The 14,728-nt window shown below is 36.5% G+C and overlaps 1 protein-coding gene across 1 annotated transcript in view; it reads left to right on the plus strand.

The window, feature by feature from the left end:
• Nucleotides 1–14,728, plus strand: part of plxna3 (plexin A3) — a 180,585-nt gene that overhangs the window by 73,325 nt on the left and 92,532 nt on the right. Inside the window, exons 4-5 of the mRNA XM_039665519.2 lie at nucleotides 2,018–2,158; nucleotides 10,970–11,070. Coding sequence (XP_039521453.1) covers nucleotides 2,018–2,158; nucleotides 10,970–11,070 — 242 coding nt within the window. The remainder of the gene's footprint in view (nucleotides 1–2,017; nucleotides 2,159–10,969; nucleotides 11,071–14,728) is intronic.

Here is a 14,728-nt window from a genome sequence, read left to right on the forward strand (position 1 = left end):
GTGACTTAAATTCATTGTGCTTTATGCTTTAAATTTTAAATACATTGTCCTATGTTATCTCCAATTGTCCTTCTTTGGAAAGACACCTAAACTTACCTTGAAAAAAAAAGAGATTTTGTGAAAATCATCCTTCAATCTGATCAAATGATGGCAAAATAAACGCATTAAACAAGATAAATGATCTTTGCTTATTTTCACAATAAGTATGTGATTAATCGCACAAAAGTGCAATTAATTGCAATTAAAATATAAATATACATCTTTTGACGTCAGCCATAATATATAGGTATTTAAAAGTGTTGTTTATTTCACATTGATTGACCATTGATTAAAATGCATTATATTTTCAGATTAGATTTAACATTGTAAGATTTTATGAAGTCTAATAAACAAATTAAATGCAGACAGATGCTGCTAGAATATTATCTCAGCATCTGGATTTGCTTCACACGGAGAACCCACAGATGGTTTGACCATAAACGAAGCTAGGTCTCTGCTTTCTGTCAGATTGTCAGTGTATTTTAAGTCGCCCATACCAGACTGTGAGCAGCCTGTGTTGTTTAAACCAGTCCTAAATTTGGGCTTTTTTGTATATTCAATAAATATGAACCTGACTTTAACATTAACATTTTGGAAAAAGTGTTGTTTTATTGTCCTTACAATCAAATTCAATGGGCTTTTGTAAGTCATATAATGTGAGAAAATGATGTGTGAATTTGTATTTTTGGGTGAACTGTCCCTTTAAGTGTATCTGAGTTTACAAAAACTAGCTCGCGGATCGATCCGATTCAACAGGGGCATCGCAAATGCAGACGGTTGGCATTAAAGCGATTGGTTTAAGCGACGCAGAGTGAAGGAACTAAGTATCCAAAGGCTGCGAAATGCGACACTACAGCTGGTGGCGCATGAATTGACGAATCGCAGACCGAGTCCGTCATGTTTCTAGGCCTTCTGTCCTGCTGCCCGGGGAGACGTGGGCTCCGACTTGGCCGGCAGTATGTGACACCCAATATGGCAGCCTTCGTCTAATTGATGCCACCTTGTCAACCCTAATTACTGCAACTGCTGCAACGAGGAGGCAGCTAATTAACAGACTAACGATGTTTGTCACTTCAGACCGACCCAGATATTTAGGAGACGGCCCAAGACCGCTGCCAGTGCATCTGTTTCGGGTGTTTTTTTTTTCTGCCTCGCACCTTCTTTTCGTCAATTTGATCTCTCAGCCGTTTCCCAAATGGCATTTCGTACCTTTTCTGTGTGAATTTAGTTTACTTACAGCCTCATTTCAATCTCCTATCACATTGCCGTCAGAATTGATTAGGACAGAGGCGCGCGCGGGGAAATAGGTGAGCTCTCTGACTTTTAATGCGGTTGTCAGGCGCTCTGTGTTTTTTTTCCCCTTCAGTCGTCACTTCAAAGATGTTTTGAATTTGACACTTTTAGAGCTTGCTTTTTACCCAGCAAGCTCAACTACACTAATTATCAGTGTGAGGAAACAGAGGAGTCGCTAATGATGAGGCAGCGGGGGTTCGACTGTGTGTGTGTGTGTGTGTTGTTAAAATGTAATTGATTTTTATCGCACATCTGATCAGATGCTGTAATCTCGCTCCGCTCCCGGCCTGCGTTCGTTTTCTAGGTCAGCCGGAGGATTCTGCATTCATGAGGAAAATTATAATACTGCGTGTGTCAGTAATAATCGGAGATGTGTAAGTGATGATGTGAAACACTATGAGCAGTAAAATCACAGTAAAACACCTGGAATCATGCTTTTTCGGATATCATTTTCATGTAGTGGGTGATACAGCTTGTTTGTGAATGTAAATGGTCTGCAAAGTTTAAAAGATCAGAGGTCAGGATGCGTTAAGCTATAAACGAGTCGTCAGTAATCTCAGTCTTACTGACTCAGACTTACTCTGCACTGTGCGCAACAAGACCTGGAATGCATATATTACGAAAGTAAAGAAGGTCCAGTTTAAATCTATGTTGAGTTAAACTCAAACTTTGGTTTTGTTTTCAGATTCGAGTGGATGGGATACCTCCGCCTACTGAGAACGCTCTGCTGTACGAAACCGTCACCGTCGTGGAGGGAAGCCCGATTCTACGAGACATGGTGTTCAGTCCAGATTATCAGTTCATCTATCTGCTGAGTGAGAAACAGGTGAGATTCATTTGTGAACGAATCTTATAAGATGAGGCGACTAGTTCCAGGACAGACTGTCTCTCAAAATAAAAATAAAAATGGGTTGAGATTCAATATTTCAAAAAATCAGCCAAAACAGATGATAATTTAAAAAATGAATATTATACTACCATGAAAACTTATATATAAATATTTTTATATAACATTTGTTATGCTACAAAAAATGTATGCAGTACAATAATCTATTTATTCACTTTTTGAGCCTGAAAATGAAATTTACAACTTAAACGGTTAGACTTTGTTCTGAATTTGAGGTTGATATCCCAAAAAATGAGCTTTTAGTAAGATTTTGTTTGGTCGCAGTACCAAATGTTTTCACTACATGAAAGTGGATAAAAAAAAAATTAATTTTTTTTTTCAGGACCATTTAACCTTTTCGAATCATGTCTATGGTTTTTTTTTTTTTTTTTTTTTTGGTGTGTATTCACACAGCAAGTGCCAAAACCTTTACCAAGTTTCATACCATTCTGATGGAGTAAACTCTTTATAAAAAAATAAATAAAAAAATTGAAATTTTTTGGTCAAAAATGACCAAATCAGAGGGTTAAAATATATTCAAATAGAAAGTTATTTTAAGTTGTATTCATATTTCACAACATTACTCTTTTTGCAAATAAATAGTTTTGGTAAGTATCAAAAACATAAAAAAGACCCCAAACTTTTGAACGGTAGTGTATACTGAATATATTGCATGATTTATTAATCATTTCTTTGAGGTTTAAATGTTTAAGAGAGACTAGTCATTAAAAAGTTTCTTATTTAATAATAATAACAAATTATATGATTAACATAACAATCTCAATGAAACGCTGAATTAAAAAACAAGATACAAAATGCTCATTTACATCAAATTGGTGACACGTTTAGTGTAGAATCTGAGATATTACTTTAAAGGGATACTCCACTTTTTTTGGAAATAGGCTCATTTTACAACTCCCTCAGAGTTAAACAGTTGAGTTTTACCGTTTTCGAATCCATTCAGCCGATTTTCTGATATTTAGAAGAATATCAGTAACCAGACAGTTTCTGCTCTCATTGACTTTCATAGTATATATGTTTTCCTACTATGGAAGTCAATGAGACCAGATACTGTCTGGTTACTGATATTCTTCTGAATATTTGAAAATCGACTGAATGGATTCGAAAACGGTAAAACTCAACTGTTTAACTCTGGAGGAGTTGTAAAATGAGCCTATTTCCAAAAAAAAGTGGAGTATCCCTTTAATGTCTCATAATGCTTTGCTCTGCATATTACTTTGCTCATAATGCAAAATCCTAAAGGTTAAATGTAAATTTGGGTCCCAGATTTTCCATGTACTCTCAGACTTTTCTATATGTTACTATTGTTCTTCATTTTTATCATTTTGCGTTTGCTGTTAATTTTATTTCATAAAGCAAAAACCTTTGTGGCGAGGACAGAATAAAGGCACGTTTGTGAGGAGGGTGTGTGTGCGCGCGCTGCTTTTGTCTTAAGACCCGAACCGTAATCTCAGATATGTTGTTTTAACATCTGCGAGACGGAAAGCAGAATATGAAACGCCGGTTCACGACTCTGAATGGAAGCCCCAGCTGCTTGGCCCTAATAAGAAATAGTGGGGAAGTATTTCCACCCAGAGCCGAGCAGAATAACAGCCCTTCCCATAATGCCCCATTATACAGCCGGAGGAGAGGAAGGATACATCGAAGTTCCTCAGCAGCTGAACAGACGTACAGTACAGCTGTAGCTCTTTCTCTCTTTTCAATGCTCATTTCTTCTTCTTGCAAAAAGAAATTTGTTGTCTTTGTGCATTTTTTGAAAGACCCCACTTTTTGTGTGTGTGTGTGTGTTTCCTTGAGAAAGACTTAGTTGAAGTGACGCACTGAAAACATAACTGTCTTTGAGAGCTCGGCGAAGCTTCAGCGTAGGGATATTTTTAAATCCTTATCAGTGCGATTCAGAAAAACAACGTGATAAAATATGGCCGTGCTTCAGGCATCGTGAAGCAGTGTAGGCAGGAATTAGCCATGCAGATAGCGGTATTAATTTCACCAGCGTTACGCTTGAGCAGCTCAATGATGTGTGCGATGACGTCATCTCTGTGATGTCATGCATATATACACGGGTGTTTCTTTAACTACTCCTTTTTTAAAACTTTAAAACGAACAGATTTTCTCCCTATTTATTTAGCAAAATACATTTTTATTAACACTTGGGTAACAATAGGTAACGTTAACTAACTAACCTGTTAACTGTCACCCCCCCTTTTTTGAATAGACATGAAAATGCACATTTCGAACTTAAATGGTTGTAATTCAAGAATGCTTTGGAATATAGACATATGATTGGTCTTGTTTTAAAGAAGACATTTGGCAGATTTCTGTAGAAGTGAAATAAATTAAGAAAGTGAAACAGAAAAAAAGTTATAGAAGTTTGAGTTTATGGAAATATTAATAATTCATATTTTACATAAAATATATATTTTCAAAACCTGGGCTACTCTAAAATGGCAGAAAGATCAAAGCCAAAAATCTGAACAAGTTGTGTTTCAAATTTTAGGTTGATATCTCAAAAAATGAGCTTTCAGTAAGATTTTGTTTGAGCGCAGTACCAAACTTTTTCACTAGGGCACAATCAGACTCCATTACTGCCCATATAAGGGCGCCTGTATTTCCATTCGTGTTTTGAGTGATATGAACCATTATTTTCACAATTTTCATACAATTTCTGAAGTAAAGATCCTATTCAGAAGTAGCATGGGAAGTTTGGCAGATTTTGATATGAATTGAACCTCTAAGAAACACATACAAAGAACACGCATGTAAGTCATAGCTAGCTGCCACGTCACAAATGGTGAATTTATTATTTTTTTCTTGATATTTCAAACTTTTCAGACCTTTTTTTTCCAAAATAATTGAATGGATTATATCTTTTGAACTTTTGGCATGAAAACAAACTGAGGTATCTACCATTTTTTCATGATTTTTCATGTTTACTGCTATTTTAAAATAAAGGTCTGAACACGCCTTATGAGTATGAAAATATTCTTGTTTTATATTGATAAATTATGGCTCCTCTGTAATATATTTTGAAAATCAGTCAGCAAATATGGAAACTAGAGATTGCAAGCTTTCAAATGATATATAGTTTGTCAATATTATTTAAGGTATTTACTAAGATATTATTGTTTTAAAAATATAGTGGCAAACGTCCCACCTGTGGGACGGTGACAGTTAAGTGGCTAACTAACAATAGGCAATGCAATCTCTCTCTGTTAGATTATAAAATATAAATATACTATTAAAAAAATACAACTATTCATTGTTAGCTGAGGTCCATTAAATAATATTACCAGACATAACGTTTGATTTTAATAATGTATTAGTAAAGACATCAAGTAAAGACACAAGACATCACCTGGAGTGCTGTTGCTCCGTTCAGCTTCGTTCTGGATGGTTCCCAGAGTTTCGGGGAGGCACTGTAAACACGAGTGTGGAACTAGATTAATAGCGTCTCCCTCTTTCACCGTCACACTCCCACAAAAGACTCACTCGTGTGTTAAAGCTCCGCCGTTGAACTCCAGACATCGATGTTTGTGTTAAGAACTGAAGGGATGTTCTTCACGTTAAAGCTTCGGATGGCCCTGCATTGATTGATCAGGCCTCGTGCTGATTAAAAGCTTTTCTTTATGCTGAGATCATGAACGGATAGATCAGGTGTGTTAATCTGAAAACACTGGGCTTTACCTGAAGAGATTGAGCATTCAGGACTGACTCCTAATGATCGCTTCTCATCGCGTGGAGTCAAAGGATGCTACTTATGAGAAAAATAGATATCGGCTTGTTTTTAATTCACTCATAACTTCTGTCCATGTGCAGGAAAATGAAATTAAAGGATTAGTTCACTTTTGAAAAAACTTTTGCTGATAATTTACTCGCCCCCATGTCATCCAAGATGTCCATGTCTTTCTTTCCTCAGTCGAAAAGAAATTAAGGTTTTTCATGGAAACATTCCAGGATTTTTCTCCATATAATGGACTTCAATGGGAACCAGACGGTCCAAGGTCCAAAAGACAGTTTCAGTGCAAACTGTTCAAAGGGCTTTAAACGATTCCAGACGATGAATAAGGGTCTTATCATGCGAAACGATCGGTTATTTCAAAACTTATTCCAAAAATGTAACTTTTCTAAGGACAAATGCTAGCCTTGCTCTATTCTCTGAGGCGCGTTTGTAACGTCACGTAATACGTAATTACGTTCAAAAGGTCACGGGCGACGTAGCCGGAAGTACAGAGTCAGTGTTTACAAGTTGAACGCATAGGTTGAACGTGCAAACTAGCTCAAACGCCGTTTACAAAAAAATTAAAAGGAATTAAAAGGTAAAACAACGATGTCGGACGATTTTGATCCTGTACCTCCGGCTACGTCGCCCATGACCTTTTGAACGTAATTACGTATTACGTGACGTTACAAACGCGCCTCACAGAATAGAGCAAGGCTAGCATTTGTCCTTAGAAAAGTTACATTTTTGGAATACGTTTTCGATCGTTTCGCATGATAAGACCCTTATTCATCGTCTGGTGTCGTTTAAAGACATTTGAAGCTGCATCTGAAACTGTTATTAACTGTCTTTTGGACCTTGGACTGTTTGGTTCCCATTGAAGTCCATTATATGGAGAAAAATCCGGGAATGTTTTCATCAAAAACCTTAATTTCTTTTCGACTGAAGAAAGAAAGACGTGGACATCTTGGATGACATGGGGGTGAGTAAATTATCAGCAAAAGTTTTTTCAAAAGTGAACTAATCCTTTAAAGTCCTATTTCCTTCACTCTTAAAAGTAGAAGTTGATTTTTGGCATTATCGTTCGGTGAAGAACCTTCAACATCCATGGAATTGCACAAAATGTTCCTTATATTTGAATGTAGTTTGTACCTGTTTGTAGAGTTGTAATCCGATCACTTGAGATGGATGTTAATAGCAGGTGTTATAATGGCTAATGATGTCACTGATGATCTCATTCCAGAGGAACATTTCTTCACCAATCAGAATGTGTGTGTAGATACACAATGCCCCGTGAAGAAATGCGAATGAATCGCCGAGAGTCAATAATTCATAGCCTACACTGACCGCTGGAGTCTCTGGATTTGAATATTTCATTTGCAGCAGGTGCACAGTTAGGTGAGAGAGCATATTTGCTCACCAAATGGCCCGCTGCCACTCCGAGCCCTGCGATGTGTGTCAGTAAAAGGTCTGTGAATGCCAAGTTTTCAGAGCGGTGTCATTATTTACCATCCTGCTCCCCGAATTGCACCGGTAATGCAGCCATTTCATTGGAGAGAAAGAGATATGAAGCCTTTCATTTATCTAACATTGTACTCATCCATCAAACACTGACAGTCCAAACCGCGGCGTTCCTGACAGAATATACTGAGCGTGCACAGAAATCAATTTCATGTGTGTATATAACACACACACACACAGAGACAGACACATGCATATATTATAATATATTTTAAATGAATACTTTTATTCAGCAAGGATGCATTGATCTGATCAAAAGTGTCGTAAAGATGTTTAATGTTACAAAACATTTGCATTTCAAATAAATGCTGTTCTTTTGAACTTTATATTAGTCACGAATCTTGAAAGATATAATGATTTACGAAGGTTCATGTGACACTGAAGACTGCGGAGTAGTATATTTAGTTTGTGTGTGTATATATATATATATATACACTCGCCTAAAGGATTATTAGGAACACCTGTTCAATTTTTCATTAATGTAATTATCTAATCAACCAATCACATGGCAGTTGCTTCATTGCATTTAGGGGTGTGGTCCTGGTCAAGACAATCTCCTGAACCACTCATCTCCACTACAAATAGGAAAAAGAGGCAGTTGACAGCTGAAAATTGGACAGTTGAAGACTGTAAAAATGTTGCCTGGTCTGATGAGTCTCGATTTCTGTTGAGACATTCAGATGGTAGAGTCAGAATTTGGTGTAAACAGATTGAGAACATGGATCCATCATGCCTTGTTACCACTGTGCAGGCTGGTGGTGGTGGTGTAATGGTGTGGGGATGTTTTCTTGGCACACTTTAGGCCCCTTAGTGCCAATTGGGCATCGTTCAAATGCCACGGCCTATCTGAGCATTGTTTCTGACCATGTCCATCCCTTTATGGCCACCATGTCCCCATCCTCTGATGGCTTCTTCCAGCAGGATAATGCACCATGTCACAAAGAATCATTTGAAATGAATCATTTCAAACTGGTTTCTTGAACATGACAGTGAGTTCACTGTACTAAAATGGCCCCCACAGTGACCAGATCTCAACCCGAAAGAGGATCTTTGGGATGTGGTGGATGTGCATCCCACAAATCTCCATCAACTGCAAGATGCTATCCTATCAATATGGGCCAACATTTCTAAAGAATGCTTTCAGCACCTTGTTGAGTCAATGCCATGTACAATTAAGGCAGTTCTGAAGTGAAGGGGGGGTCAAACACAGTATTAGTAATTAATACTAATATATATACAATATATATATATATATATATATATATATATATATATATATATATATATTAGGGCTGTGCAACAATTAATTGCGATTAATCGCATCCAAAATAAAAGTCTGTGTTGTTTACATAAAATATTTGTGTGTGCTGTATATAATTATTTTGTATATATAAACACACACATGCATGTATATATTTAAGAAAATGTGTTATTCATATATAATTATTTATATTTATATAATATAGATTATGTATTTATATATATATATATACAGAATTTAAGCACAAATAATTCTTAAATATATACATGCATGCATAGGTATTTATATATACTAAATTATTATACACAGCACACACAAATACATTATGTAAACACAGACTTTTATTTTGGATGCGATTAATAACAATTAATTTTTGCACAGCCCTAATATATATACATATCCATATATATTTATTAGTTTTTTTTCTAAATGATTACATGATTAAATTATTTTCAGGTTTATATTTTATATTTTAATATGTGATATGGAATAATATTGTGGTGGAATAAATTAACAACAGACTACACCTCAACCACCCGTCCTGACGCAACACACACACACACACACACACACACACACACAGAGCTGAAGAGCCATCAGCTACTCTGTACTTGAAAGCCAAGCCGTGTCCCTTCTGGGTGGGTGTGTTTTTTCCGCGGCTCTTGTTTTTCTCACTCAAACTCTAATCTTGCCAGCGATCAAAGGCGATTACAACTCCATGGAATGAGCATTTTTAGAGCTTCTAAAGGCGGTTTTCAAAAACAACTGCTTTTGGGTTTGGGCTTTTTTCCGTGCCTTAAGTAAGCCAATCACTGGGACTGTGACAGCCCACACCAACTTTGATCCACAAACCACTCTTTTAGATTTAATATATTCATGTTATTTCAGTCCTAGACCTCCCACTCTCTCCAACTCTCATCATCATTTATATAAGCTGGTGTTTATGGGGATTCATTTTTCTAATACGCTTGTCCTATTTGTCGAGGGTGTTTCTCCCGTGCGAATCGTTGCATATGCAGCACTTCCATTACTGTCCCCTGGACATGTCGCTCTTAGAAGAGTTTCTCCTCTGCTGTGTAATAATATTTTCTGTCCTCTGCATGAGTTGACAGTGCTGATGCTCTGCCGTTCTCTCCGCTGTGCTGTTCTGTAAGGAAAAGCCTGGATGTTCGAGTGTGTTTACAACCAGCTGAACTTGTTTGTGTGGTTCAGATGAATGACGAGAGGTTTGAATGAAGGCATGTGTTGAGAACTACAGTGTTCTAGGGATACAGGAGGCTCAGATTGGGCCTGTTAAAGCCAATACAGGGCATGGGTCACATGACCGGACCGCTAAACCTGATTGGTTGGCTGTTATTTAGAAATATGTATGAAATGTTTCATTTTATTTAATATATTTGTTTATGTATTAAAATGTGAATTATTATTATTGTGTATATATTGATGTAAATAAGAAAATTATTTAATTTTTCAGTTCTGTTTTGTAATTTAATGTTGTTTGTCCTAAATCACCTAAACATATCACCTATCTCACTGGGGCTGTCGCGATTAATCGCATCCAAAATAAAAGTTTGTGTTTATATAATATATGTGGGTGCACTGTGTATAATTATTATATATATATATAAATACACGCACATGCTTGTATATATTTAAGAAATATTTTCATGTATATACTGTATATAGATTTATATATAATTTATATGATATGTAAATATAAATATTTTATATATAAATAATATGTTTTACTTAAATGTACATGCAAGTGTCTATATATATATATATACAAAATAATTATACACAGTGCACCCACATATATTATGTAAACACAAACTTTTATTTTGGATGCGATTAATTGCGATTAATCGTGTATATCTCAGTGATATATGTCTGGGATGAGATATTTTATGCATTCTAAAAATATATAGAATATTTCCCAAAAATATATAGAAATTTTAATGCATCAAGCACCGTGAAATCATTGATTGAGAGTGATTTAATGTTCTAGTTCTCTGTTATTTAAAACCTTTGGTCCCAAATTGACACCTTATGAACTATTAAAACATGTGATAAACAACATTTAGTAAAAATATGTAATGATTTATTATTAATATCACCCATTTCAGTAATATCTGTCTGGAATTAGGTATTTTATGCATTCCCAAATATTTCCACGTCGGTAAGTTTGGTGTTACGGTAATGTGAGTGTAATGTTTCTGGTGTGTTACAGGTGAGTCGTCTGCCTGTGGAGAGCTGTTCTCAGTACAGCGGCTGTAAGACGTGTCTGGGCTCAGGAGACCCTCACTGTGGCTGGTGTGTTCTACATAACAAGTAAGTCATTGTCATTCCTGTGACAGTATAGACTACAACAGTTCCTCTGTGCACTCAAATATGCTTGATATGTGTGTCTTGATAAATAAAGAATACTTATAGCATTACTTGATGTTTAAGAGACATTTCGGTAACGCTTTACTAAAAGGTTTCATTAGTTAACATGGACTTAAACCGGGCTCAGACTACAGGGGCTGGTTGCATCACACATATAAGGAGAATCTTCACAGATTTTCTTCTTTCAAGTGCTGCTGATGTAGTTCCTCTTGAAATAGAAATTTTGGGGTTGATATAATGAAGTGTGTTTCCCTTTTTTTTAGCGAGTAGGCTTTTAGTTTTTTCTCCACCGTGAACTGTGCTTTCCTGCTTTTTAGTTGGTCGGTTGCTGTGGACTGACATTCTCATACGAGAGAGCATTTGATTGGACGATAGTCAATATAGTGCAGTTAATTTTCCTAGAAGAAAAACACTGTATAGTTTAAAGCTACACTGTGTGATTTTTACCCCCATCTAGGGGTGAAAAGGTATATGATCTTCCAGTGAATATTAGTTTCTGTTCCACTCAATTCGGATTTCGTTTTAACTCCTACGGTGGCCAATGTAGTCCAAGATTAACGTGGCTTCCAATTGGACCTCGTCCATGAGTGTTAACTCAAACGTAAACGCGAAAGGCGAAGCTTGAATTAATGGGTATGTCCCTCTTTGGCTAATGTACTTTCAAGATGGAGGGGCAACATGGCGACCGACATTTATTTATACTTTATAACTTGAACGAAGTAAATATACATTAATTAGCACATATATTTTGAAAGAACTAAGTGTTTTTAGCTAAGAACAAACTAAAAGAGTTACACAGTGTAGCTTTAACGCAAGTTTTTAGGGTAAGCAAGATTTTTTGATGTTTTTGAAGACGACTTTTATGCTTGAAAACCATTATTAAAAAAAACTCAGTAAATTGTGAAATATTATTACAATTTAAGAATAACTGACTGTTTTCTATGTGATTATAATGTATTAAATGTATTATTATATAATTTATTATTATTAATTTATTCCTGTGATGCAAAGCTGAATTCTGAATCAGCATCATTACTCTAGTCTTCTTCAGTGTCACATCAATCAATAGATTTCTGCTCAATTATTATTTTTTTTATTATCAATGTTGAAAACATTTGTGCATTGAAAACGTGATTTTTGTTTTCTTCAGAAAAGCATTATTTAAAATGGAAATCTTTTGTAACATTTTAAATGTTACTGAAATATTACTGACCTATATAAGCACATTTTGTGTATTTCAGTGTTTTAAGATTCAAACAATAATGACTATTAACAAACTAAAAACCATAATTGTAGTGATATCATCAACATTGCTCATTCAATCAGATTGTGGATCACGCCTATACATTTTATAATTGTGCGCTTTTGAAGTAGAATTACAGCATTAAAAGATTTTGAAAGTCATTACGTTCATTACAAACGTGCCTGTACTCCGGGATTCACTTATGAAGTGAACTCTTTAGGACACCTCAGGGAATTCTGGAGCCCAGCCAGCCAATCAGAGCGCAGCGTCGCTGGTGGCTGCCATTTCAGCTATACCTCATGCGGGACTTGGCAGGTGACAGGCCTTCCCACATGTTCGCTAGTCTTTTTTTCCCTCCCGTCATTTCTGTGTTTTACCTCCGGTTGATCCCCAGGCAGCAGCTGGTCATGGGGGCCGTCAGGAAGTGTCTGCCTATTGCTGGCTTACCTCCTATCTGCTGTCATCAAGGCTTTCTGCTGAACTCCCGTCAGAGAGAGTGGGCTGCATTCAGTCAGAGCCGGGGGAGAAAGAGCTTGTGTGATCGCTGAACATGCTCTTTAATTTATGGAGTGTTTGCTGGAAAGAGAAGGGAAAGATTTTGACACGAGTGTGTGTGCGCGGACAGGTCATGATCGTGCCACGGGGGCGTTGAGGCCTCAGGGTACGGATTGTCGTTTTTAAAGCATTTTCTTTTCATTTGTGAAATCTGTACAGACAACTTTATTCCTTACACAATACAAAAGAGATTGTTTCAAAGCAGGAAAATAACAGAATCAGTCACGCAAACTTCATTAAGACGAGACGAATCCAAGCTCTACTGAAGACAATAGTGTCCTCGTTCAGTACAGTGTTGATTCAGTTCAGTTCAATGACTGTCTAAAATTCATTAATTATGAAACGAGTTCATTTTAGCTAAAAGCAGCTCCACGGAAGACCGAAGTCAGTTCAGTGCTGATTCAGTTCAATAACCGTGTTGCAAAATTCATCAATTATGAAACAAAATCGATCCAGCTAAATTCAGTTCAACTTTTGTTGTCATCTCATAGTGTCAGTGCGGTCAAATCGATAATCTTTCTGAATATTATAGCTCTTTTCACACTGCACTTAAACCTGAGTTGAAGAAGTCAAGAAAACAGTGTGTTAATATTAACAGTGGCAAATCGTCTTTCTTGGATGTCGCCGTTGGTGTGCCTCAAGGCAGTGTTGTAGTCGAGACCACCTCACTCGAGTCCGAGTCGAGACCGAGACCAGATAGAGTCGAGTCCGAGTCGAGTCCGAGACCAGAGACGGTCGAGTCCGAGTCGAGACCGAGACCAGTGAGGTTTGATTACCTAATTTACTTTTATTTACAGAGAAATCCTTTTTTTTTTAGTTTAAAAAATATGATCAGTTTAGGGTAAAAAGGCCACATAGTAGGTGGTGTTAAAAGTAATTTTATTACAATTTGTCATGCGCAGTTGCGCACTAGAAAATCACCAATCACTGGGCGTGTCAATCAATTTAAAGAAATATTTTATTAACATACATTAATAATCATGAAAAATATTTTTAATTGAACTCGAGTGGACTCGGGAATCAGTCCGAGTCCTAAAAAAAAAAATGTTTGAGTACGAGTCAATTCCGAGTCCAAATGCACACGAGTCCATGACAAGACCAAGACCATTAAAATATGGTCCCGAGTCCGAGACGAGTCCAAGTCTCGAGTACTACAACACTGCCTCAAGGGTCAATCCTCGGTCCCTTATTATTTTCTTTATATATAAATGACCTTCCAAACACTTGTGTTGATGTTGAATTTCAAATGTATGCTAATGAAGCAGTCACACAAGTGCAAAAAGTGTAAATACTAACGGCTCTTGACTAAAGAACCCTTGTAGCTTTGATAAGGATTAATCTAGATTTCATTTATAATGACTGTTTTATAACCTTATTCAATTTCTGTATGGTACATGTAGGCTAAATGACATTCATTATGGGTTTAAAGGGATAGTTCACTTTGAAATTAATTTTTGATATGTTTTAGCTTACCTCAAGGGCATCCAAGATGTATGTGTCTTGGTTTCCACAGTATTTTCAATTTTGACATTTTTCAGTCAAACCGTTGTTGTCTATCAGTCATACACTGGAGGCTAAGGGGGTCCACCAAAAAGCATGCACAGAGAAGTCAAAATTAAACATGATTTCATGACTCGTAGATGTAAGTACACATTGATGGCCTAAAACACGAAACGAGCGGTATTTTTAGCAGTATTTATATCGTTTTTGGTATTTACCGTGGTATTTACCAACGGTTTGACTGAAAAATGTCAAAATTGAAACTACTGCGGAAACAAAGACACCTACATCTTGGATGCCCTT

The sequence above is a fragment of the Pimephales promelas genome, chromosome 14 (assembly GCF_988280905.1).
Source record: "Pimephales promelas chromosome 14, fPimPro1.hap1.1, whole genome shotgun sequence".
Lineage (NCBI taxonomy): Eukaryota > Metazoa > Chordata > Actinopteri > Cypriniformes > Leuciscidae > Pimephales > Pimephales promelas.